Source organism: Schistocerca gregaria, chromosome 3 (genome assembly GCF_023897955.1).
Source record: "Schistocerca gregaria isolate iqSchGreg1 chromosome 3, iqSchGreg1.2, whole genome shotgun sequence".
Classification (NCBI taxonomy): domain Eukaryota; kingdom Metazoa; phylum Arthropoda; class Insecta; order Orthoptera; family Acrididae; genus Schistocerca; species Schistocerca gregaria.
In genome coordinates, this window is record NC_064922.1 from 255,982,194 (window position 1) to 256,008,694 (window position 26,501).

The 26,501-nt window shown below is 44.8% G+C and overlaps 1 protein-coding gene across 1 annotated transcript in view; it reads left to right on the top strand.

The window, feature by feature from the left end:
• Positions 1 to 26,501, top strand: part of LOC126354108 (protein Skeletor, isoforms D/E-like) — a 291,002-nt gene that overhangs the window by 257,277 nt on the left and 7,224 nt on the right. The window contains exons 12-13 of the mRNA XM_050003501.1: positions 1,739 to 1,932; positions 15,943 to 16,170. Coding sequence (XP_049859458.1) covers positions 1,739 to 1,932; positions 15,943 to 16,170 — 422 coding nt within the window. The remainder of the gene's footprint in view (positions 1 to 1,738; positions 1,933 to 15,942; positions 16,171 to 26,501) is intronic.

Below are 26,501 nucleotides of genomic sequence, written 5' to 3' on the forward strand. Positions count from 1 at the left end.
CAATGCACCCTATCGTAAAGCAGCCTGCGTTATGCAAATTATTTGTAGGCAATAATATTTCTGAAATCTCACGGCCTCCCAAAGTCCAGACCTGAACCCAACAGAACACCTTTTGGATGACTTAGAACGTCGATTACGCTGCGAGCTCCAGCGTATAATTAATAAGACTGTTTTCTCTGATTTCAGCTCTTGTGGATGAGTGCGCTGCCATTCTTCCACCTGTATTCAGACACCTCATTGAAAGTGTCCCCAGCAGAGTTCAAGTTGTCATGAAGGCGAAAGGAGGACACACTCCATATTAATGTCCACTAATAGGTGTCCGGATACTTTTGATCCGATTGTGTATCGCCGTTATTATAAGGTTTTGGGATGTATCTCTTGCGAACTTTTTAGCGAATCGGGCGCTATTTTTGAAATGCACCTCATACACAAACAGCAGTTGACCGCCGTTGCCTGGTGAAACGTTGTTGTGAAGCCTCGTGTAAGGAGGAGAAATGCGTACCATCACGTTTACGACATTGATAAAGGTCGGATTGTGGCCTATCACGATTGCGGTTTATCGTATCGCGGCATTGCTGCTCGCGTTGGTCAAGATCCAATTACTGTTAGCGGAATATGGAATCGATGGGTTCAGAAGGGCAATACGGAACGTCGTGCTGGATCTCAACGGCCTCGTATCACTAGCAGTCGAGATGACAGGCATCTTATCCGCATGGCTGTAACGGATCGTGTAGCCACGTCTAAATCCCTGAGTCAACAGATGGGGACGTTTGCAAGACAACAACCATCTGCACGAACAGTTCGACGACGTTTGCAGCAGCATGGACTATCAGCTCGGAGACCATGGCTGCGGTTACCCTTTACGCAGCATCACAGACAGGAGCACCTTCGATGGTGTACTCAACGACGAACCTGGGTGCACGAATGGCGAAATGTCATTTTCTGGGATGAATCCAGGTTCTGTTTACAGCATCATGATGGTAGCATCCGTGTTTAGCGACATCGCGGTGAACACACATTGGAAGCGTGTATTCGTCATCGCCATACTGGGTATCACCCGGCGTGATGGTATGGTGTGCCATTGGTTACACGTATCGGGCACCTCTTGTACGCAATGACGGCACTTTGAACAGTGACGTTACATTTCAGATGTGTTACGACCCGTGGCTCTACCCTTCATTCGATCCCTGCGAAACCCTACAATTCAGTAGGATAATGCACGATCGCATGTTGTAGGTCCTGTACTGGCCTTTCTGGATACAGAAAACGTTCGACTACTGCCCTGGCCAGCTCATTCTCCAGATCTCTCACCAAGTGAAAACGAATGGTCAATGGTGGCCGAGCAACTGGCTCGTCACAATACGCCAGTCACTACTCTTGATGAACTGTGGTATCGTGTTGAAGCTGCGTGGGCAGCTGTACCTGTACATGCCATCGAAGCTCTGTTTGACTCAATGCCCAGGCGTATCAAGGTCGTTATTACGGTTAGAAGTGGTTGTTCTCGGTGCTGATTTCTCAGGATCCATGCACCGAAATTGCGTAAAAAGGTAATCACATGTCAGTTCTAGTATAATATATTTGCCCAATGAATACCGGTTCTGCATTTCTTCTTGGTGTAGCCGTTTTAGTGGCCAGTAGTGTATAACGAACCTGCCGTTGGCGCCTAATGATTTGTCTGTTCCTGAGATTACAAAGTGTGTGCCTTGTGCTACTCAGTAAGCGGACCTGATATTCGCAGGCCACGTCGGCTGGGGCATCTCGTGGTACATCAACGGTCTGCTGATCCCCGAGATCAACGTGGTGCGCGGCAAGACGTACACGTTCGTGGTGGAGGGCGGACTCGATCCTGAGACGCCGGCGCGCTACCACCCGTTCTACATCACCGACGACCCCGTCGGCGGATACGAACACAAGACGCCGGAGGAGCGAGCGGTGAGTGCCACGCACCACCGAGTCTGCCACTGTGCACCAATCTGTTTTGTCGGTTCTTCATACTGGCTACATTACGACCTTCTAGCCTCCTCTTAAAAGTCAATCTGCTGATGCATTGTATCCTCAATGATGATATATTGCTTGAAGATTTGACACTAGCTCAGTATTGCCCAGGCACGTATTTAATCCAGTTTGCTATTACTCCACCTCCTCCTTCCCCCTCAGTCCGTCCATCACGTCTACTCCCTCCTCTTCTCTCCTTGTCCTTCTCTTCCTCACCTTCTCTCTGTTCATCTTGGGTATGAACAATCACTTCAGTTGTATTTTGGTCCTTTATTACTGTATCACTACCGGTTTCGTGACGTTTTGGCCACAGCTTCAGGTGATATCTGTATAACAATAAATCCGAAAGGAATAACAACCCTGACACATACACTGGTATGGTAAATTGTTTTAAGATTTTAAAAAAATATTAAAAAACTTCTACATGAGAATATGCAAATGTTATTACCCACATGATTAAAACATTAGAGAGGAAAAGCTCGGAATCTTTTTTTCCAACATTCGTTGTCTGTCAAATGCAAATTACAGCTAAAATATGGTATTTCACGGATTAAAGACTGCCAAATTTCAATATTGGACAAACGGAGTTGACGCATCGTAGTATTTTGGAAAATTCCGACTGCCTAAGTTAGCTGGACGCAATAATCTGTACTTTCATCACCCAGTCCCTTTGTTCCTCCTCACCCTTTCTATTTTCCTCACCTCGCGTCACCTCCCCCCTCCTACGCATCTGCCTTATTGACTTAGGTTTCTCACGTCTTCCTTACAAGTATGTATTTAAAGGTTTTGTAAATTTCCTTAAATTTCAGTGACTGTTACTAAATATCAAAATTCCCTACAGTCTTGGATTATTTTAACTGTCAAAATGAAGAATTTTTAAAGCATTTTTACGAAACATAATTTTTAGAATTTTAATTTATTCAAAAATATTTTAAAGTGTTAAGTGGACTCGGCCGGCACATCATTTTCGTTGCCCTAGCTTATATGCACGTGATGTTCCTCTTTTACAGATGTTCAAAACGTTCAAATGTGTGATAAATCTTATGGGACTTAACTGCTAAGGTCATCAGTCCCTAAGCTTACACACTACTTAACCTGAATTATCCTAAGGACAAACACACACACCCATGCCCGAGGGAGGACTCGAAGCTCCGCCGGGACCAGCCGCACAATCCATGACTGCAGCGCCTCAGACCGCTCTGCTAATCCCGCGCGGCCCTCTTTTACACTCTAGTTTTAACATAACGTAGGGGCGTCATTAACGAAAAATGTGAGCTGTCACTACTATATTGATATTCTACAGATGGTTAAAACAAGTTCCTATACTTTGTGTCCCAATATTCCTTGTTTTCATTCACGACTCGTGTAATCACCAAAAGACCACTAATCATTCGGTCGAGCCCGCGCTTCACCAGCTCATGCGTGAGGCGTTCGTAGCAAGCTGTTTACCTTTTGCGTCAGTATACAATAACAGAGCACGCGGCCGCGTGCCCTGCTCGCGGTTCCATATAGATTGGAGAAGCGGTAAGTGCGTTTCTCAGATTCTGTTTTTCCCTCATTAGCTATTTACTTGACGATTTTGTCTAGTTAGAGCAGCCCTCCAAGGTGTGGCAACCACTTCTTGCTTTTTCATTATGGTCCAGAATCAGGTCTTAATTGTATTCATTTGTTTTCTTCTTACCAATAGAGCCGGCCGGGGTGGCAAAGCGGTTCTAGGCGCAACAGTCTGGAAGCGCACTACCGCAACGGTCACAGATTCGAATCCTGCCGCGGGCATGGATTTGTGTGATGTCCTTAGGTTAGTTAGGTTTAAGTAGTTTTAAGTTCTAGGGGACTGATGACCTCAGAAGTTAAGTCCCATAGTGCTCTGAGCCATTTGAATCATTTTACCAATAGATCACTATGATGCGATTTGTTTTGGACCCATCCACTGTATTGGAATTTGGCAGTTTTTAATCCATGACATACCGTCTTTTAGCGGTATTTTGTATTTGACAGACAACGAATGTTGGGAAAAAAAGTTTTTTTAATGTTTTTTAAAATCTTAAAACAATTTACCATACCAGTGTATGTGTCAAGGTTGTTATTCCTTCTGGATTCATTGTTATAGAGATGTCACGTGAAGATGTGGCTTTAACGTGACGAAGCCCGTAATGGTAGAGTAATAAAGGACCAAAATACAGTTTAGGTGATTATTAATACCCAAGATGAATACTCACAGCTGTGGTTGACCCACCTATATGGTTGTCTGCTCATCTGCTGCCTCTGTCTCTGTCGATCTTCCCCAACTTCTCTCTTTCTCTCCATCTCCACCGTTTCCTCTCTCTGCCAGTTCATCTCTTCCTCCTGTCCATCTCCTCCTCTGTTATTTCTCTGTCCATTTCCTCCCTCTCTCTGCCCACTTCCTCCTCCCTCCTCTTTCGCCACGTTATCACCTCCTCCTCCCCCAATAAGCTCTCGCTGGTTCTTACCCCTGAAAGTATTATCTTTCCAAATAGTTGTATTGTATGTTAACCGGGGACTTAGAAACGACGGAGAGGCTCTGTCCCCTCCGCAGCCGCAGTGGTTCTCAACCCCACGACGACTACCGCAGTCCACTTCACCCCTCCACCGCCCCACACCGAACCCAGTGTTATTGTGCGGTGGACCCCCCCCAGGGAACGTCTCACACCAGACGAGTGTAACCCCTATGTTTGCGTGGTAGAGTAATGGTGGTGCACGCGTACGTGGAGAACTTGTTTGCGCAGCAATCGCCGACATACGAGGTGCATTCAAGTTCTAAGGCCTCCGATTTTTTTTTCTAATTAACTACTCACCCGAAATCGATGAAACTGGCGTTACTTCTCCACGTAATCGCCCTGCAGGCGTACACATTTTTCACAACGTTGATGCCATGGTTCCATGGGAGCGGCTAAGGCTTCTTTAGGAGTCTGTATTGACCACTGGAAAATCGCTGAGGCAATAGCAGCACGGCTCGTGAATGTGCGGCCACGGAGAGTGTCTTTCATTGTTGGGAAAAGCCAAAAGTCACTAGGAGCCAGGTCGGGTGAGTAGGAAGCATGAGGAATCACTTCAAAGTTGTTATCACGAAGAAACTGTTGCGTAACGTTAGCTCGATGTGCGGGTGCGTTGTCTTGGTGAAACAGCACAGGCGCAGCCCTTCCCTGGCGTTTTTGTTGCAGTGCAGGAAGGAATTTGTTCTTCAAAACGTTTTCGTAGGATGCACCTGTTACCGTAGTACCCTTTGGAACGCAATGGGTAAGGATTACGCCCTCGCTGTCCCAGAACATGGACACCATCATTTTTTCAGCACTGGCGGTTACCCGAAATTTTTTTGATGGCGGTGAATCTGTGTGCTTCCATTGAGCTGACTGCCGCTTTGTTTCTGGATTGAAAAATGGCATCCACGTCCCATCCATTGTCACAACCGACGTAAAGAAAGTCCCATTCATGCTGTCGTTGCGCGTCAACATTGCTTGGCAACATGCTACACGGGCAGCCATGTGGTCGTCCGTCAACATTCGTGGCACCCACCTGGATGACACTTTTCGCATTTTCAGGTCGTCATGCAGGATTGTGTGCACAGAACCCACAGAAATGCCAACTCTGGAGGCGATCTGTTCAACAGTCATTCGGCGGTCCCCCAAAACAATTCTCTACACTTTCTCGATCATGTTGTCAGACCGGCTTGTGCGAGTCCGAGGTTGTCTCGGTTTGTTGTCACACGATGTTCTGCCTTCATTAAACTGTCGCACCCACAAACGCACCTTCGACACATCCATAACTCCATCACCACATGTCTCCTTCAACTGTCGATGAATTTCAATTGGTTTCACACCACGCAAATTCAGAAAACGAATGATTGCACGCTGTTCAAGTAAGGAAAAAGTCGCCATTTTAAGTATTTAAAACAGTTCTCATTCTCGCCGCTGGCGGTAAAATTCCATCTGCCGTACGGTGCTGCCATCTCTGGGACGTATTGACAATGAACGCGGCTTCATTTTAAAACAATGCGCATGTTTCTATCTCTTTCCAGTATGGAGAAAAAAATCGGAGGCCTTAGAACTTGAATGCACCTCGTAGTGTAACTGAGGCGGAATAAGGGTAACCAGCCCGCATTCGCCGAACCAGATGGAAAACCGCCTAAAAAGCAGCCGCAGACTGACCGGTTCGCCGGACCTCGACACAAATCCGCCAGGCGGATTTGTGTCGGGGACCCGGCGCTCCTTCCCGCCCGGAATTCCAGATAATTAGTAATATGTGCATCAAGCTTGGTTGAAATCGATCCAGAGGTTTAGGAGGAACTTTTTATCCGTGTCTTTGCCCGCGTACGTACATGTCACGTATAGTTAACATACTTCACCTGTATATCAAGCGAATTTCGCCCTGCGGTTTAGTTTTCACGCAGCTTTATGTTTATGAAGTCATATCTCTTTAACTATGTGTCGTACAACCATATAATTTTGCAGGTACATACAGCGGTATACAGGGTGAACATTATTAAAAGCGACAAACTACAGGGACGCATTCCTGACTGAAAATGGAGGAGAAAAGGTCCTATGAACATGGGCCAGAAATGCGTCGATGCCACCGTAGATGGCGCTGACGAATGAAAGTTCATCTGACAACGTACCGTGTCCGTAGCCCGCAGATAACGAATATGTAGGTTGACAACGCCAGTTCTGGTAAAGGTTGCTTTATCGGTAAGGTCGGTAAGGAGGACTGCTGGCAGAAATCCCATAATTATGACGGTCCGGTGCAAAAACTATCACAAAATCCTTCCCGTACACGAAAATCCGCTGCTGATAATCCTTGCACTAGTTGCAGGTGATAGGTTCAAAATGGCTCTGAGCACTATGGGACTTAACATCTGAGGTCATCAGTCCCCTAGAACTTAGAACTACTTAAACCAAAACTAACCTAAGGACAACACACACATCCATGCCCGGGCAGGATTCGAGCCTGCGACCGTAGCGGTCGCGCGGTTCCAGACTGAAGCGCCTAGAACCACTCGGCCACACCCGCCGGCGCAGGTGATAGGGATAGTAGCGGATGTCATGCAAGATACACGTAATTGTACTTTTGCTTACACCACGTTGGCGGGCCACTTGTCTGGAGCTTGTACTAGCGCTCGTCTCAGTATCCCGTAGAACCCGATCCTCCGTATCTGGTGTACGCACAGTCCGCCAGCCGCCTCCCTGCACGTTCGTCTGTCTGAAAGGACCCATGACCACAAAGTCGCCCAAAAAGGGCTTGAAACGTTGTGCGATGTTGTTGGTGTCTGTGAGGGTACTCGTTTTGGTACTGCCGTGCTGCTCAAAATGGCTCTAAGCCCTATGGGACTTAACATCTGAGGTCATCACTCCCCTAACTAACCTAAGGACATCACACGCATCCATGCCCGAGGCAGGATTCGAACCTGCTACCGCAGCAGCAGCGCGCTTCCGGACTGAAGCGCCTAGAAAGCTCGGCCGCCGTGCTGCTTCTAGACCGTTTCCATCTGCTTGACCGTACACAAACACCATCTCTGCTTATTCCCGACATGAATACCGGGCCATTCTGCAGCTTACAGTACGCTGCGTCTATCACATAGCCTGCAACACACGAGTAACGCACGGTATGGGGTCAGAGGAACTCCCATTCGTCAGCGTCATCTACCGTGGCAGCGATACGCTTCCGGACACGCGTTCGTAAGACCTGCTTTCCTCCATTTCAAGTCAGGAATTCGTCTCTGAAGTTTCACCCCGTATATGGCTTCTGTGTCTGCAAACCGTGTTATTAGAAGAGTAGTTGCGTCTTGTTGACGCAACGTTTCGACGAGTTACCTGCTCATTTTCACGAGAAAGTTGATTTCATGTCCAGTTCGCTCCTTTATAGCCACTGGACCACAGACTCCTTTGTCGGGGAAGCAACAGGTGGGGCATTCGTATGACTCCAGAGGAGTGTTGCGGCCGACGAGGGGGTTGGGGGGGGTGGGGGCGTGGAAGGAGGGGAGTCGGTGAGGTGGGTGGGGGGTTCGGACCGGGGTTGGAGTTCTGGTGCTGTCTCACTATTCCGCCCATTTCCTCTGCTCCTTTTATGAGAGCACTTCTGATGTATTTTTACTAACGCCGCATTCCACAAGGATATAAACTGTAAACCGCAGTCCCAGTTGACAAGGTAGCTGTTAAAGGGAGAGAATTATACCTTGAAAGACTTTCCAGCTCTTGTGTCTAATTATCCATGTCACAGAAGTTCAATATATTTTCTCATTTCATTTTGTATTGATGTCGTTCACTTTCAGTGTGTTACAATCTTTTTTGTGAAATTACAAAAATTTCTCTGTAGGTCTAAAGTTTTTCCAGATGTGAAAACTGCTCCCAGGTACAACATGGTCAGGTACCTAGGAACAAATACCCTCTTTAACTTTAAAAGTGTTGCACTCGAGAAAACATTGTCAGTACTGCATTTAATAGTCTGTGAGCTACGTTATTTATTTATTTATTGTTCCGTGGGACCAAATTAAGGAGAAGTCTCCATGGTCATGGAACGAGTCAATACATGAAATTATAACACGATAGTAGAAACAGATAAAAAGAAATATAGAAAAACATATTCAGGCGACAAGTCGTAAGTTTAAATAAAGAAAATCAACAATGTAACACTGGAATTTGCTTAATTCTTTAGCTCTTCCAGGAGCTCCTCGACAGAATAGAAGGAGTGAGCCATGAGGAAACTCTTCAGTTTAGACTTAATAGAGTTTGGGCTACTGCTAAGATTTTTCAGTTCTTGTGGTAGCTTATTGAAAATGGATGCAGCAGAATACTGCACTCCTTTCTGCACAAGAGCCAAGGAAGTGCATTCCACTTGCAGATTTGATTTCTGCCTAGTATTAACTGAGTGAAAGCTGCTAACTCTTGGGAATACGCTACTATTGCTAACAACAAACGACATTAAAGAAAATATATACTGTGAGGGCAATGTCAGAATTCCCAGACTATTGAATAGGGGTCGACAAGAGGTTCTCGAACTTACACCACATATAGCTCGAACAGCCCGTTTTTGAGCCAAAAATACCCTTTTTCAATCAGAAGAATTACCCCAAAATATAATACCATACGACATAAGCGAATGAAAATATGCGAAATAGACTACTTTTCGTGTTGAACTGTCACTTATTTCAGATACTGTTTTAATGGTAAATAAAGCAACATTTAGTTTCTGAACAAGATCCTGGACATGGGCTTTCCACAACAGCTTACCATCTATCCTCTATTAGTCCACTATACATAGACAGCACGCAAGTGAAACCAAATTAAGAAGAAGTGTTATCAGAAACCAGTTATAAGTAAAAATGTTTTGAAAGAGAAGCTGTTGCCAAGTATCACAAATTTTCATCCACAAGAAACCGAAAATTGTTTAGACATAAGAAAACCTCAGTTAATCTGTAAATATCATAGAATACCTTCCGTTTCAACGTGCAAGTTGATGCATGACTCACGAAATAAGGCTTATCAGTCTACAAGTTATGTAACTACTTTTAAAAATACACAAAATTTTATTCACCGCCGGTCGCGGTGGCCATGCGGTTTTAGGCACTTCAGTCCGGAACCGCGTGACTGCTACGGTCGCAGGTTCGAATCCTGCCTCGGGCATGGATGTGTGTGATGTCCTTAGGTTAGTTAGGTTTAAGCAGTTCTAAGTTCTAGGGGACTGATGACCTCAGATGTTGAGTCCCATAGTGCTCAGAGCCATTTGAACCATTTTTTATTCACCATAAAACTCTCCATCTGAACAATTACCAATAGGTTACAAAAGCTTTGTCATATTACCCAACACTTCAACTCGTAACCTTTTGGGAACCTCAAGTCACAAAACAACAAAAACAGTAAAAAATGCCTAAAACTGCTTATGGCGGTCCCTAGTGCACGTTCCTTCATGTGAGTCTGAAATCTGTTACAAGGTAGGAACACTGACCACGATATCTCACATGTTGCTAGGTACACTCTCCTCCAAGTGCAACACCCTCTTCTACTCGTATTTCCACCGCCTCTTTCATGACCGAATCGCAGACCTCCTTGGTGCACCACAGCACTTTTTTCTGTTCAGAGACAAACGGGCTTCCTTTGTTAATGCTGGGCTGTGCCACTACAGACTTGTCCGTTTGGGCGAGGCGAACGCTTCTCACATGTTCCGAACAGCGCTCGAAGACGCATCGCTGAGTCTGGGACACACACAACTGAAGCCGCTGGCACCAGGTCCCCGAAGCCGCCGTTTGAGTGACCCAAGCATATTCTTCATTTTAATCGTTGAGCGGTGAATAATTTCTTATGTTACGCTTCTCCATTATTTGACTGTGGGCGGCTCTGCGCACGGAAGCAATGCCAGGCGCTTCGTTTCTTCTTCAGTATTGTTTTCTTTCTTCTTATTTCTCGGTTGGAGAAACCACCTTTTTTGTGTCTCTCGAGTAGCGGATCTTGCAAAGGGTTTCGCGTATATACTGTACCTTGGTAGGCAGACGTTCCTGGTCAACGACAGCCTTGCGACAACACTACGCCAGCTGATAGCCCAAGAAGATTTCATGAGACACTGTTCTTGGTCCTGGTGTTGCTGAGAAGGAACCCACAGAACTAAAATGTCGGATCAAGGTACACCCATATTAGCTAATATGCCTGACCATGAACAATGTATTCCGCCGACTGTCGAAGACGCTTCAGCTCCCTACACACGGCCACAGCATGTGATACAGCCTGCAATTCCACATGGAGGTAATTAACTTCATGCATCTGTTGCATTTTCAAAGAATGCAGAACCTTCCTCTTCTCTGTCCAGCAGAGAATGTTTGTCAATGGTTTGTAGCATAAGCTGCCAAACCCCTTGTCTGTATCTTCGTTCTGGTTTATACTTGAAGTAGAAGTTGGAAAGATTCAATAACAAATTTACAAAAGTATATGTTATGCCTCAGACAGTCGTCAGTTTCACAAGTCATTGACCAGCCCTGTCGCTGAGCTATAGAGTTCTGCGATGCCACCTCTGCATGCTGAGTGGTGTTACTTAATCGAGTCAGAAATAGTCCCAACTCCTGGGGACTATCTATCTCCGTACTTGATGAAACATTCGGCTGTTTTGATTTTCACTTTTAGTTGAGAAAAAGACATGTTTTAATTCCGAAAGACACGTCTGGGTTCGTAAGTAAAGTATAGATTAGCACTGTTAGTATATTCACTGAACAGCCGTAGAAACTCGTACACGTGCCACTCAGAAGTGCCGCAACATGACGTGGCATGGACTCGTCTAATGTCCGAAGTAGTGCTGGAGGGAACTGACAGAAGGGCTTTCCCATAAAGCCATACGGCTACGAGGGGATGGATATCTCTTCTGAAAAGCACCTTCCAAGGCAGCCCACATATGCTCAATAATGTTCATGTCTGGAGAATCTGGTGACCATCAGAAGAGTGTTCCTGGAACGACTCTGTAGCTGGAATTGCCCAAGTCCGTCGGAGTGTACAATGGACGCGAATGGATGCTGATGATCAGACAGGATGCTTACATAGGTGTCACCTATAGGAGTCGTATCTAGACCTATCAGGGGTCACACCAACTGCACACACCCCACACCATTATACAGCCTCCACGAGCTTGAACAGTCCCCTGCTGACACGCAGGGTCCATGGATTCATGAGGATATCTCGATACCCGTACACGTCCATCCGCTCTATACAATTTGAAACGAGTCTCGTCCGGCCAGGCAACATGTTTCCAGTCATCAACAATCCAGTCTTGGTGTTCATGGACCCAGACGAGGCGCAAAGCTTAGTGTCGTGCAGTCATGAAGGGTACACGAGTAGGCCTTCGGCTCCGAAAGCCCATGTAGATGATGTTTCGTTGAATGGTTCACACGCTGACACCTGTTGATGACCCAGCACTGAAGTCTGCAGCAATATGCGGAAGTGTTGCACTTCTGTCACGTTGAACGATTCTCTTCAGCCGTCGTTGGTCCTGTTCTTGTAAGATCTTTTTCCGGCCGCAGAGATCTTAGAGATCTGATGTTTTACCGGATTCCTGATATTTACGGTACACCCGTGAAATGGTCATACGAGAAAATCCCCACTTCGTCGTTACTTCGGAGACGCTGTGTCCCATCGCTCGTGCGCCGACTATAACACCACGTTCAGACTCACTTATATCTTGATAACCTGCCATTGTAGCAGCAGTAACCGATCTAACAACTGCGGCAGACGTTGTCTTATATAGGCGTTGCCGACCGCTGCGCCGTATTCTGCTTGTTTACATATCTCTGTATTTGAATACACATGTCTATACCATTTTCTTTGGCACTTCGGTGTAAAATGAGCTGCTTAAGCTATGTAGTGGTAACTGATTGGGAACTGGAGAGGGTGTCACCTAAGTACACTCCAACCTTTCTTGTGTTAGGATGGTAAGGGAGGAGAGGGTTGTTGAGGGAACTGTCGACTGACACCAAGTACCTCAGTGTTCGACGGGCTATTTACCTTAATTCGATAAGGACATCTGCGACTAGGTGACAGAGAAAATTATAGCGGTTTAGTTTGACATTGTTCCGGAAACGCCGAAACTACCTCTGAGAAATGACACAATTTCCCTGTAGCAGCAAGCAACCAAACAAATTTAAATTACATGGTACCTCGAAGAACACACTGCTTCCGGCCACGCTAGGCAACGTAATACTAGCACAGACTACACTTGATGTTTTCTGGAATCACAGGCAATCATTTTGAGAAATGCATGAGAATTATGCAGTGAGTAAAAGGTCTGTGGCCCAGATCCAAGGCAACGTAAGTGCTCCCTCATGCTTCTCCCTCCCTCTCCGCTCTTCCCATTACGGAAGCCTATTCTTATGTTCCACAACGTAGACAACCTTGCACATAGGAGTACACGACACGAACGACAATAACAGACACGCACTGAGTGTTTTAATACTGCCATTTCAATCATAGTCTTTTGAAACTCATATTCTTATATCTTTTTGAAGCAATCCGTGATGTTCTATACATTGCTACAGAAATTAAAAAATCTTTGTGCAGGTTAACTGGTAGGCTTTAAGAAGCTTTCCTTTAGCATACACAGAAATTGCCGTTTCTGGTGACTCAACCACAGATGATTGCAATAGCTTTAGGTAACAGGGAGAAAAAGCATCTTGCGAGACCAGATCTATGGATTATACACTGCAGGCCATTAAAATTGCTACACCAAGAAGAAATGCAGATTGATTGGACAAATACATTATACTAAAACTGTCATGTAATTGCATTTTCACTCAGTTTGGGTCCATAGATCCTGAGAAATCAGCACCCAGAACAACCACGTCTTGCTCTAATAACAGCCTTCATACGCCTGGGCATTGAGTCAAAAAGAGCTTGGATGGCGTGTACAGGTACAGCTGCTCATGTAGCTTCAACACGATACCACAGTTCATCAAGAGTAGTGACTGGCGCATTGTGACGAGCCAGTTGCTCGGCCTCCATTGACCAGACGTTTTCAATTGGTAAGAGAACTGGAGAATGTGCTGGCCAGGGCAGCAGTCGAACATTTTCTGTGTCCAGAAAGGCCCGTACAGGACCTGCAACATGCGGGCGTGCATTATCCTGCTGAAATGTAGGGTTTCGCAGGGATCGAATGAAGGGTAGAGCCACGGATCGTAACACATCTGAAATGTAACGTCCACTGTTCAAAGTGCTGTCAATGCGAACAAGAGGTGACCTAGACGTGTAACCAATGGAACCCCATACCATCACGCCGGGTGATATGCCAGTATGGCGATGACGAATACACGCTTCCAAGTGCGTTCACCGCGATGTCGCCGAACACGGATGCGATCAACATTATTCTGTAAACAGAAATAATGACGTGTTGCCATTCGCGCACCCAGGTTCGTCGTTGAGTACACCATCACAGGTGCTCCTGTCTGTCATGCAGCGTCAAGGATAACCTCAGCCATGGTCTCCGAGCTGATAGTTCACGCTGGTGCAAACGTCGTCGAACTGTTCGTGCAGATGGTTGTTGTCTTGCAAACGTCCCCATCTGTTGACTCAGGGATCGAGACGTGGCTGCACGATCCGTTACAGCCATGCGGATATGATGCCTGTCATCTCGACTGCTGGTGATACGAGGCCGTTGGGATCCATCACGCCGTTCCGTATTACCCTCCTGAACCCACCGATTCCATACTCTGCTAACAGCCATTGGATCTCGACCAACGCCAGCAGCAATGTCGCGATACGATAAACAGCAATCGCGATAGGCTACAATCCGACCTCTACATCTACATACGTACTCCCCAATCCGCCATACGGTGCGTGGTGGAGGGTACCTCCTACCACAACTATCATCTTCTCTCCCTAGTCCACTCCGAAACAGAACGAGGGAAAAATGACTGCCTATATGCCTCTGTACGAGCCGTAATTTCTCCTATCTTATCTTTGTGGTCTTTCTGGGAAATGTAAGTTGCCGGCAGTGAAATGGTACTGCAGTCAGCCTCAAATGCTGGTTCTCTAAATTTCCTCATTAGCTATTCACGAAAAGAGCGCCTTCTTTCTTCTATAGACTCCCACCCGAGTTCCTGGAGCATTTCCGTAACACTCGCGTCATGATCAAACCTACCAGTAACAAATCTAGCAGCCCGCCTCTGAATTGCTTCTATGTCCTCCCTCAATCCGACCTGATAGGGATCCCAAACTCTCAAACAGTACTCAGGAATAGGTCATATTAGCGTTTTATAAGCGGTCTCCTTTACAGATGAACCACATCTTCCCAAAATTCTACCAATGAACCGAAGACGACTGGCCGCCTTCCCCACAACTGCCTTTACATGCTTGTCCCACTTCATATCGCTCTGCAATGTTACTCCCAAATATTTAATCGACGTGACTGTGTCAAGCACTACACTACTAATGGAGTATTGAAACATTGCAGGGATCTTTTTCCTATTCATCTGCATTAATTTACATTTATCTATATGAAGAGTTAGCTGTCATTCTTTACACAATTCACACATCCTGTCCAGGTCATCTTGTATCCTCCTACAGTCAATCAATGAGGACATCTCCCCGTACATTACAGCATCATCAGCAAACAGCCGCACATTGCTATCCACCCTATCCAAAAGATAATTTATGTAGATAGAAAACAACAGCGGACCTACCACAATTCCCTGGGGCACTCCAGATGATACCCTCACCTCCGATGAACACTCACTATCGAGGACAACGTACTGGGTTCTATTACTTAAGAAGTCTTCGAGCCACTTTATCAAAATCAGAAACGTGATGGTACGCATTTCTCCTCCTTACACGAGGCATCACAACAACGTTCCACCAGGCAACGCCAGTCAATTGCTGTTTGTGTATGAGAAATCGGTTGGAAACTTTCCTCATGTCAGCACGTTGTAGATGTAGCCACCGGCGCCAACCTTGTGTGAATGCTCTGAAAGGCTAATCATTTGCATGACACCGCATCTTCTTCCTGTCGGTTAAATTACGCGTCTGTAACACGTCATCTTCGAGGTGTAGCAATTTTAATGGCCAGTAGTGTACATTGTGCACAACTACGCCGACCGACAATGTTAATTTTCCTGTAAACATTCATGTCTTTAGAATGAGATTTTCGCTCTGCAGCGGAGTGTGCGCTGATATGAAACTTGCTGGCAGATTAAAACTGTGTGCCCCACCGAGACTCGAACTCGGGACCTTTGCCTTTCGCGGGCGTGAGTCGTGGTTCGGTAGCTCAGTCGGTAGAGCACTTGCCCGCGAAAGGCAAAGGTCCCGAGTTCGAGTCTCGGTATGGCACACAGTTTTAATCTGCCAGCAAGTTTCATGCATGGCTTTATACTGATTTGCGCTACCGTACCTGCTGTTCGACAGTTACAGCCGGGTTGCTCACTCCTTTAAGCCTCCTGCAGGATATGGTACAAGCGATGGCGTGCGCTTCCAGGAGGTGCGCATCTTCGCGGGCGTGTCGGTGAACCGGCGGGGTGACGTGGTGCCCACCGGCACAGGCCGGCTGTGCAACTGGACGCCGGACCCCGACCAGCCGCCAGCGGACGAGTTCGCGTCGTTCGGCGCCTACCAGCGCTCCCTGACGCTGCAGTGCGACGAGGGAGAGCCGGGCGTCGTCCAGTGGACGCCGGGACCGGACACCCCCGACACCGTCTACTACCAGGTGAGACCGCCTCAACACATACTCTAACACCTCTGTTCAGCTTACACTGATAACAGCTACAGAAAGACTCATTTAAAATTAAGAATAGAATTTTTATAGGGGAAAATCGTGTAGAATCAGAGTTGTAGATCAAAATTATAGTGTATCAGCAAGTAGTTGAAAGTGTTGAAATTGAACCTGATTATTTGGACAACGTCATCACTGGTGATGAAACCTGGGTTTTTGAATACGACCCAGAAACAAAACGCCAAAGCTCTGAGTGGCACACTGATCAGTCCCCCAAGCCCAAAAAGGCAAGAATGAGCAAATCAAAAGTGAAAACAATGCTCATTGTCTTTTTCGACAGCAAAGGAGTGGTCCATAAGGAGTTTGTTCCTCAAGGACAGACAGTTAACGCTGCCTACTACGTGGATATGCTGGAAAGACTCCGCAAAAGGGTCGTCAGGACGAGAAAGAACATCTCCGCTACCTGGCAACTCCATCACGACAACGCGCCTTGCCACAACGCGCTACGAGTCCGCGAGTTCCTGGCCAAACACCAGGTGCCAACGCTGCCCCACCCCCCTATAGTCCTGACCTCGCCCCAGCTGACTTCTTTTTGTTTCCTAGGATTAAGTCAGCCCTGAAAGGAACCCGTTTTTCGTCCATAGACGAGATCTAATCCGCCGTGACGAAGACCTTGCGAGAGGTCCCAGAAGACGCCTTCCAGGGCGCGTACCGGTCATGGCAGAGTCGCTGGAAAAAATGTGTAGAGCCCCAAGGACAGTACTTTGAAGAATTTTAAGTGTTTGTGCAAATCTGTTCAATAAATTACTTTTAAAAAAATAATTGCATTACTTTCGGAACGCACCCTGTAAGTACAGCAAAGCCACGGAAGCTCCGTCATGTGATGAAAAACCTATAAAAGGCCTGATCGTCATTATTGCCGCCCTTTTTTCCTTGATTGTTTCGTTAAAGGGCGGGGAACCCGTGTCAGTCAGACAATAATTAGAGTGGACTTTATCGTGGTAAGATTCACGATAAACTGTTAGAATATGACTGTTGGTAGCAACGGAGTACTAAGGGGGTTTTAGGACTTTAGTGCTAGATTGGTACTTTACGGACATATAGCCGACAGAAACTCGAATTATCTGGCTGATACGAGTGAATTCAGAAGTACCGGTATTCAGATATTAACGTCCGCAGCTCGTGGTCTTGCGGTAGCGTTCTCGCTTCCCGGGTTTGATTCCCGGCGGGGCCAGGGATTTTCTCTGCCTCGTGATGACTGGATGTTGTGTGTCTCTCATCATCATTTCATCTCCATCGACACGCAATTCGCCGGAGTGGCGTCAACTCGAAAGACTTGCACCAGGCGAACGGTCTACTCGACGGGAGGCCCTAGCCACACGGCATTTCTATTTCAGATATTAACGTGTGGACTTTTGAAAGTGTCGTGTGCCGTTAGTTGCGAATCTAGACGTAGAGCGCGTGCATATCGGCATTTGCGGACTATTTAGATTCCTCCAGGCTAGGAACCTTTTAAATAGACCATCATCCATCACCATCTTAATCCTTGAATATAGAGTGAAAGTGAAATACAAGAGTGTTGTACTTATTTCATTTACCTAGTACTAATCAGTGAAGGTTTTACGGAACCAAAGCTATTCAGCAGTAAGTCAGCACCATCTAGTGGAAAGCTTAGGCATTAACTAACACGCTAACTGAAATGAACGTTTACGTGTTTTACGGACTGCTTAATATGAACTTTTGTGACTCTTTGACGTCCCCACTCCCTCCGAAAGGTGTCGCAGGCTGTCTTAATCATCAAAGGGGAGAGTTTGAGCCGGGCAAATTACTAAATAAAAGCGATATTTACAAGACTCGCAGTAATAGCAAAACACAAGGCCCGCACCTCATCGGAGAGTCGTCGCTGTCACATCGGTAAGTAAAGCCGGAAAACCTACCGACGATACCTATCTACGAGTAGACGTCGACGTGGAGTACCTAAAAAGGGAACCACAAGAGAGTTGGGGATGCTTCAATACGCATACACAGTGTGAAGAGGCCAGCGTCTTAATACACAGACTACGGAATGGGCGATATTTAATGTAATTATTAAAACATTACTGTTAACACGACAAGTGCCATAACCCGATTTCTCAGAAACTTCGCTCGGTGGAGGAAGAGTCAAAATAAGCGAACACGTGTCACGGGGTTATCCATAGATACTCGAGAGTTTCTGAGACAACAACGATCAAAGTTTTCAACTTAATTTTGACGCCATTTAGGGCTCTATAATCTCAGCCAAATTGGTGGCACCGTGGCTCTAGCGTCATGGCCTCTAACTTAGGTGCCCCGTGTCGAAATCCGATTAATGTTTGTATTTACTTCATTTAACATTTTTTATTAATCTACTCATGTCCGTAGGATGTTACTATACGAATGTTTCTTATCAAGTTAGCGTATACAAGGATATTATATCGATTGTAAAATTACAGCTGCGTCTCACAATGTCATACATGTATTATACAATATTCACTGAATAGATAAAGAAACTGGTACACCTGCCTAATATCGTGTACGACGCCACGAGCATGCAGAAGTGCTACAACGCGACGTGGCATGGACTGGATCAATATCTGAGGTAGTGCAGGAGGGAAATATCTGAAGTAGTGCAGGAGGGAACTGACACAATGAAACCTGCAGGGCTGTCCATAAATCTGTAAAAATGTTCATGTCGGGGGAGTTTGGTGGCCAGAAGAAGTTTTTAAATTCAGAAGAGGTTCCAGCAGCCACTCTGTAGCAGTTCTTGACCTACAGCGTGTCGCATTGTCCTGCTAGAATTGTCCAAGTCCGTCAGAATGCACAATGGACACAAATGGATGGCCGGCCTGGGTGGCCGAGCGGTTCTAGGCGCTACAGTCTGTAATCGGGCGACCGCTGCGATTGCAGGTTCGAATCCTGCCTCGGGCATGGATGTCTGTGATGTCCTTAGGTTAGTTTGGTTTAAGTAGTTCTAAGTTCTAGGGGACTGATGACCTCAGAAGTTAAGTCCCATAGTGCTCAGAGCCATTTGAACCATTTGAACAAATGGATGCAGGTGATCAGACGGAAGCTTACGTACGTGTCACCTGTCAGAGTCATATCTTGACATATCAAGGCTCCCATTTCGCTCCAAATGCACAAGCCACACACTGTTACAAAATGGAAATGAGCGTTTGGCGTCATTGGCCGGGAGGCCCCTTACGGAGCAGGTCTGGCTGCCTTGGTGCCACATTGGGCGACCTGCGCGCTGGATGATGAAGACAACGCAACACCCAGTCCCTGAGCGGAGAAAATCCCCGACCCAGCCGGAAATCGAACACGGGTCCCTTAGGACGGCAGTCAGTCACGCTGACCATGCAGCTCTCCAGGCGGACACACTGTTACAGAGCCTCCACCATCTTGAACAGTCCCCTAATGACATGTAAGGACCATGGATTCATGAGATTCTCCCCGTACCTGTTTATACCCTCGATACAATTTGAAACGAGACTCTTCGGACCAGGCAACATCTTTCCGGTCATCAACAGTCCAAAATCGGTGTTGACGGGCCCAGGCGAGGCGTAAAGCTTTGTGTCGTGTAGTCACACAGAAGTGGGCCTTCGGTTCCGAAAGCCCATATCGATGATATTTCGTTGAATGTTTCGAACGCTGACACTTGTTGATAGCCCAGCATTAAAACCTGCAGCAATCTGCGGAACGGTTGCACTTCTGTTACGTTGAACGAGTCTCTTCAGTCATCGTTGGTCCCGTTCTTGTAGCATCTTTTTCCGGCCCCACCGATGTCGGAGATTTGATGTTTTACCGGATTCTTGATATTCACGGTACACTCGTAAAATATTTGCACGGGAAAATCCCCACCTGATTGGTATCTGGTAGATACTGGGTCCCAGGCTTGTGTGCCGACTACAGAGTCCATCAGAAAAATGTATCCACTCTTTGTCAGACTCTATCGAGATATCGATATTATCGTTCGATTTGAGTTACGAGTGTGTTGTAGTATGGTCTTTGGCTGAGCATGTGTTATTAGTTTCATCTCGGTATTGAGAAAACAAGATGGCTGGAGCATGCTTGACATACGAGAAACGAAAGTGTATTGTGAAGTGGTTTTTCAAGTATGATAATGCCGTTGAAGTGCAACGTCAGTGGAGGCGGTAGTTTGAAACATAACCACCAGTAACAATTAAACGCACCATTGACAAGTTTGATTTGCATGGAACGATTTGAGAAATTCACAAATGAAGATCAGGAAAACAGCGTACAGCTACAAGTCCTGCTTCGTCGGCTGCCGTGTTCGAAAGGTTTGTTAATTCTCCACAAAAGTCTGCTGCGCGATGTGCACGTGAATAGCGGTTAGCAGTACAAGTGTACGAACAATTCTGAAAGCTGCAAAATGGAAAGTTTACATTCCGCGATTGTTGCACGCGATTAATGATGACGATCCTGATCGCCGAATGCAGTTTTGCGAATGGTGTCAGCAAATGGTAACTGATGACGAACAATTTGTGACGAAGGTAGTGTGTAGTGATGAGGGATAATTTAAACTTAATCGAACCGTGAATCGGCATAACAGTGTGTACTGGGCACCGGGAAATCCGCATGTTTATGTGGATAAAGCGGTCCGTCTACCGGGGGTTCGTGTATGGAGTGGGCAATCATCTAGGGGCTTAGTAGGACCCTTTTTCTTTGATGCTACTATCACTAGAGAAGTGTATCTGGAAATGTTAAGCACATCAATTTTGCCAGGTATACATGCATTTATGGAGCTGATGAAGAGGTCTACTACCAACAGGACTGGGCGCCACCACATTACCACCCAACCATATGAGCTTTCCTGGATGATAGTTTTCTGGGGCATTGGATTGGACGAAGAGGGCCCATTGAGTACCGACCGCGGTCACCAGATCTAACACCTATGGATTTTTACTTGTGGGAAACTGTGAAAGATAACTTTTATAGACGTAAGCCACGCACACGGTTGAACGCCAGGAGATCACAGCGACATATGCAGCGACATCCACTGTAACATTCATTGACTGACGTAGTAGCGGCGACCGCTCGTCGTTCTGTGTATAGCCGCCAACAGTGAAAATTTTGAACATTTAAGGCAACTATGTGCTAAGCAGAAGGTTGTACAATATGTGTGATCGATTATTAAATGTAAAATAAACGTATAAGTAATACTTTTCGTTCCTTAAAGTGTGTATACATTTTTCTGGTGGACTCTGTATAACACCCTGTTCATACTCACTTGAGTCTTGATGACCTGCCATCGTGGCAACAGTAACCGATCTAACAACTGCACCAGACGCTTATTGTCTTATATAAGCGTTGATGACCGCAGCGTCGTATTGAGCCTGTTTACATATCTCACTGTTTGAATACGCATGCTTATACCAGTTTCTTTGTCGCTTCCATGTGAGTGCGTACGGTATTTTCAGGAGTTACGAGCTTTTTTAATTTTTCATATTCTTATATCAATTCTTACATTAATTTTATATTTAATTCGTTTGTTTATTCTTCAGGAAGACTTGGTACCTTCCTTGGATAATAGTGATTATAGAAACACTCGAAACATAGAAATTCAGAAAACCACGAGCATCGCGGAAAGGCAGGTTTGCCACACTGACGTGACATTCCCTTCGGATAGAATGTCGGTACTGCTGAAGACTTCACGATTCGGCAAACCATGAGCAATGGATCAGTATTCCGAAAACAGGCACTTGATTATGAATCAAGCTACAATACCGGAATTTCAACGAAAACAATTTCAAATAATTTTGTCATTGATTTATTTTTCTTTTTTTTTATTCATTCGCCAATACATTAACTAGACGGGTAAGGCACACTTATTTCAATATACATTGGAAAAAATTCTTGTAGTAATCTTATGCCTACATGGGTAGAGAAATGAATAACAAAAATAACAATAGTCGGGTTTCGAACACGGGGCGCAAATATGTGAAGTTGCGACGCTATAAACTACTCTACCACTTCGGCTGAATGACTTACTCGCTAAAAAGCACATAAGGTACCTCGAAAACTCTGGCCGTCGTTTTCTCTTAAATTGTAGAATATCTATAGATTAGCCGATACACGTCTTCGCTTATTTTGACGCCTCCTCCACTTAGCGAAGTTTCTGGGACATTCGGTTGTAGCACTTGCCATATTCTCGTCGTGGGGATAATACCTTCACTGCGCGTTAACAATGGTGATGTTAGTCGTGGCGGTGCCACTACAGCAGAGCTACTAAACACGGCTTTCTGGAATTCCTTCACCGAAGAAGGCAAAGTAAATACTTCAGAATTCGAATAAAGAACAATTGCCATCATTAGTAACTTCGAAGTAGGTATCCCTGGTGTAGTTAAGCAGCTTAAATCAATAAAGGCATGGCTTCGGTCCACATTGTATACCAGTCAGGTGTCTTTCAGAGTATGCAGATACGATAGCTACATACATAGGACTCATATACAACAACTCGCTCATCGAAAGATTCGTACCTAAAAATTGGAAAGTAGCAGAAGTCACGCCAGTGCCCAAGGAAGGAAATTGGAGTGGTCCACTGAATGACAGACCCATATCGCTAACGTCGATTTACAATAACATTTTGCAACAATACATTGTGTCCGAACATTATTAATTACCTCGAAGAAAACGATGTATTCACTAATCGCCAACACGGATTCAGAAAATATCGTTCTTGCAAAACACACCTACCTCTTTATTCTCACAAAGTAGTAAGTACTATCCACAGGGGATGTCTAAGTGATTCCGTATTTTTAGATTTACAGTCACGAGCGACTTCAAATTGCGTGCCTATGGAGCACCGACTAAGTTGTGCGACTGGATTTGTAATTCCCTGACATAGAGGCCACATTCGTAGTAACTAACGAAAAGTCATCGAGTAAAACAGAAGTAATATCTGGCGGTCCCCAAGCAAATGTTATAGGCCCTCTGCTGTTCGTGATCTATGAGACAGTCTGAGCAGCCCTCTTCCATCGTTTGTAGATAATGCTGTCATTTACCGTCTGGTAACGTCATCACATGATCAAGACCAATTGCAAAATGGTTTAGACAAGATATCTGTATGGTCAGAAAGTGGCAACTGACTCTAAATAATGAAAAGTGTGAAGTCATCCACGTGAGTACTGAAAGGAATCCGACAAATTTCGGTTACACAATAAATCAGACAAATCTAAAGGCTTTAAATTCAACTGAATGCTTAGCGATTATAATTACAAATAGCTTAAACTGGAACGATCACATATATTATGTTGTTAGGAAAGCAAACCAAAGACTGCGATTTATTGGCAGAACACTTATAAAATGCAACAGATCTGCAAGACTGCCTACACTACACTTTCTCGTCCTCTGTAGAGCATTATCGTTCGGTGTGGGATCCGCAACAGATAAGATTGACGGAAGACATCAAAAAAGTTCAAAGAAGGGCAGCTCGTTTTGTACTATCGCAAAAGGGGAGAGAGAGTGCCACGGATATGATAAGCTAATTAGGAGGTTTCATTAAAACACAGGCAGTTTTCGTTGCGGGTGGATCTTCTTATGAAATGTCAATTGCTAACTTTCTGCTCAGAGAGTGAAAAATGTTTGCTAGAGACCACCTACATACGGAGAAACGATCACCGTAATAAAATAATAGAAATCTCGCAAGGAGAGATTCAAGTGTTCATTTTCCCAGCGCGCTGTTCGAGAGTGGAATGGTTAAGAAGTAGCTGGTAGGTGGTTCAGTGAGCACTTTACCAGGTGTAGATTTAGAAGTATCCGTTACGGAAACGAGATGATCATTCTGAAACTAAAGCTTCCTTCTCTTGTGGTGATTCGAAGTGACTGAGCGGCACTAAGTTCACTGTAGTGACTTCGACCATTGATACTAAGAGACGGACCACGACGTCACTTGCTTGACTTCAGCATTCCCATAGCGGGACAAGGTAGTGTCACTTTGGCTTGCTGTGAAGTGATGTGAAAATGACGTGTCACTCGAAGCAATAGTGATGCCTGAGGAAGTTCAAGTTATGACAACACCAGCTCAAAATATTTTAATTAGTATTAAACACTTAAAGAGTGGTGAAGCTGTACCGTCATTGTATTCATATGCTACAGCGAATGTTCGTTGGCGTAGAGTTCATTCAAAATACAGATATAAATTTTATCATAATTTTAAGCCTTCGAATGCTGTTGATATTTTACAATTGCTTAAGCCTCAAGTAAAAGATTGTGTTGGTGAACTGGAAGACCTGGCTAAAGTTGGAGATAATGGGCGTTCTCATGCTTTTTTGTATAATAATAGATTTCAAGGTCATGTATTAGGTTTGATTCTTAATAATTTTGAACCTTCTCCTAATGATACTCTAATATTGAAGAAATATGTATCATTTAAAGTAAAAGTAATGTATGAAGTTACATGTCGTGGAAGAAATAATGGTGATGGTTGTGTTGAATGAATTTTCTTTTGTATTTTCAGAAATAAATGACTGCTTTGGATTATTTTGAAACAAATTATCTTCGTGTTGATAATTTCGATATTTTCATGTGGAACTCGCATAAAAACACAGACTTGAGATTTGTACCTACATTACATCGCCTAATGCTACAACTAATGAGAAATTTTATATTACATTTTGGTATTGCAGTACACAGTTAACCACATTTCTAAGTTTTCGTGAAGTGAAACTTTTCCTGTTTTCTCTCAGTTCTTCTTTCCCTTTTTTTTTTTTTTTTTTTTTTTTTTTTTTTTTTTTTTTTTTTTTTTGTGTACGATGGGAAATATCTCTCTTTATCACATGGTGGTAATGGTGCAAACTCAACGACGCAATTACTCGCCATTTCCTGCTCTTCGTTTTGATATTGCGGCATGCGTTCGTCTTTTGTTTCGCTGGTAACAGGTTTGCGTGTTTGTGTACGTGTGTGTGTGTGTGTGTGTGTGTGTGTGTGTGTGTGTTTAAGGAGAGCTTCTGTGTGCATAAATTACTGCTTTACTATGGTATAGTTTTATGCACACGGAAGTTAGGACCTACTGGGATTATAAACTCTCCTTACACACACAACCAAAGACATATCCCTCTCTCTCTTTATTACACAAAAATCCAAAAAAATTATAAAACCACACACACACGCACACATCAGTCGAAAAATACAAACACACACAGAGCAGTAGCAGACAGTCCTGCAACAACAAAAACAAAAAAGTGATGAAGCCAACCTGCAATATCAAAACGGGGCACACGAAATGAAGAGATTGCAGTGGACCTTCACAACAAACAAACTTGAATATACGTAGTGTTAGTGAAAGTGTTCTGTGCTAAAATCTACCACGTATGTCAGAAGAACCTGAAGAACGACGTAAGAAACAAATATACCGGCTGTATCGGTGATAATTTAATACTGTTTACAACAGTCAGTGAAAGCATGATAACTGTTCATGAACGTAGTAGACAAAATTGTAAGAAAAGGCATATTATTACAGTGACCATTGAAGACGCTTTACAAAAAGTGAAGCTCTTTTTGTCTTAATAATAATTTTATTACAGCTGCAAAAGATGGTATAACCTACGCAACATGTAACACTGCGATTGCAGAAAAAAGAGCCCTTAAAACAAAAAAGACAACATATTTTTGAACAATATTAGCCAAACTAGGGAAAATATTTACTCTTTGAAAAGCTATTAATCTCTGACTTCTGAACTTTATCATATTTGTGAAAATGCTTTTCTTGGTTGATATGTTCTATGTAATACAATTCAATGCAATGAATACAATGCTCACACAATCCTCAATGTATTTAATCCATAATTCCACAGCGGTATTATCAAATGTAACATTTACCCTGCCTATTACGATTTCACGACCAACCCGCTGAACCGATCTCGATGAAATCTGACGTGGAGATAGCTTGAACCCTGGGGAAGAACATAGGCTGCTGTAGAAACTAAAACATGATAATAAATCTCTAAGAGGGTGAAGTAGGAAATGGAACTTTTTGTACACGAGTGAACATAAAGAAATGTTAAAACTCAAATTTATTGCATGATATACATGTTGTATAATGTATAGCTGCTTCAGTAGCTTAATGCTGAGGGGTGCCGCTGCTGCCCACGCAGTCCAGTGCTGTGCGTATCACTGCGTTGTGGACTGGGACAGCTGGGTGGGTGGGGGATGGGCCACTATGCGAACAGTGCTTGCCAAACACGCAGACACGCGAGGGCGGCTGGCGTTATTGCATGCACAACAGCTTGCTTGCTTACCATCACTCATCATAACAACATTACTGATATACGACTGCAGCTGCAGTTAAC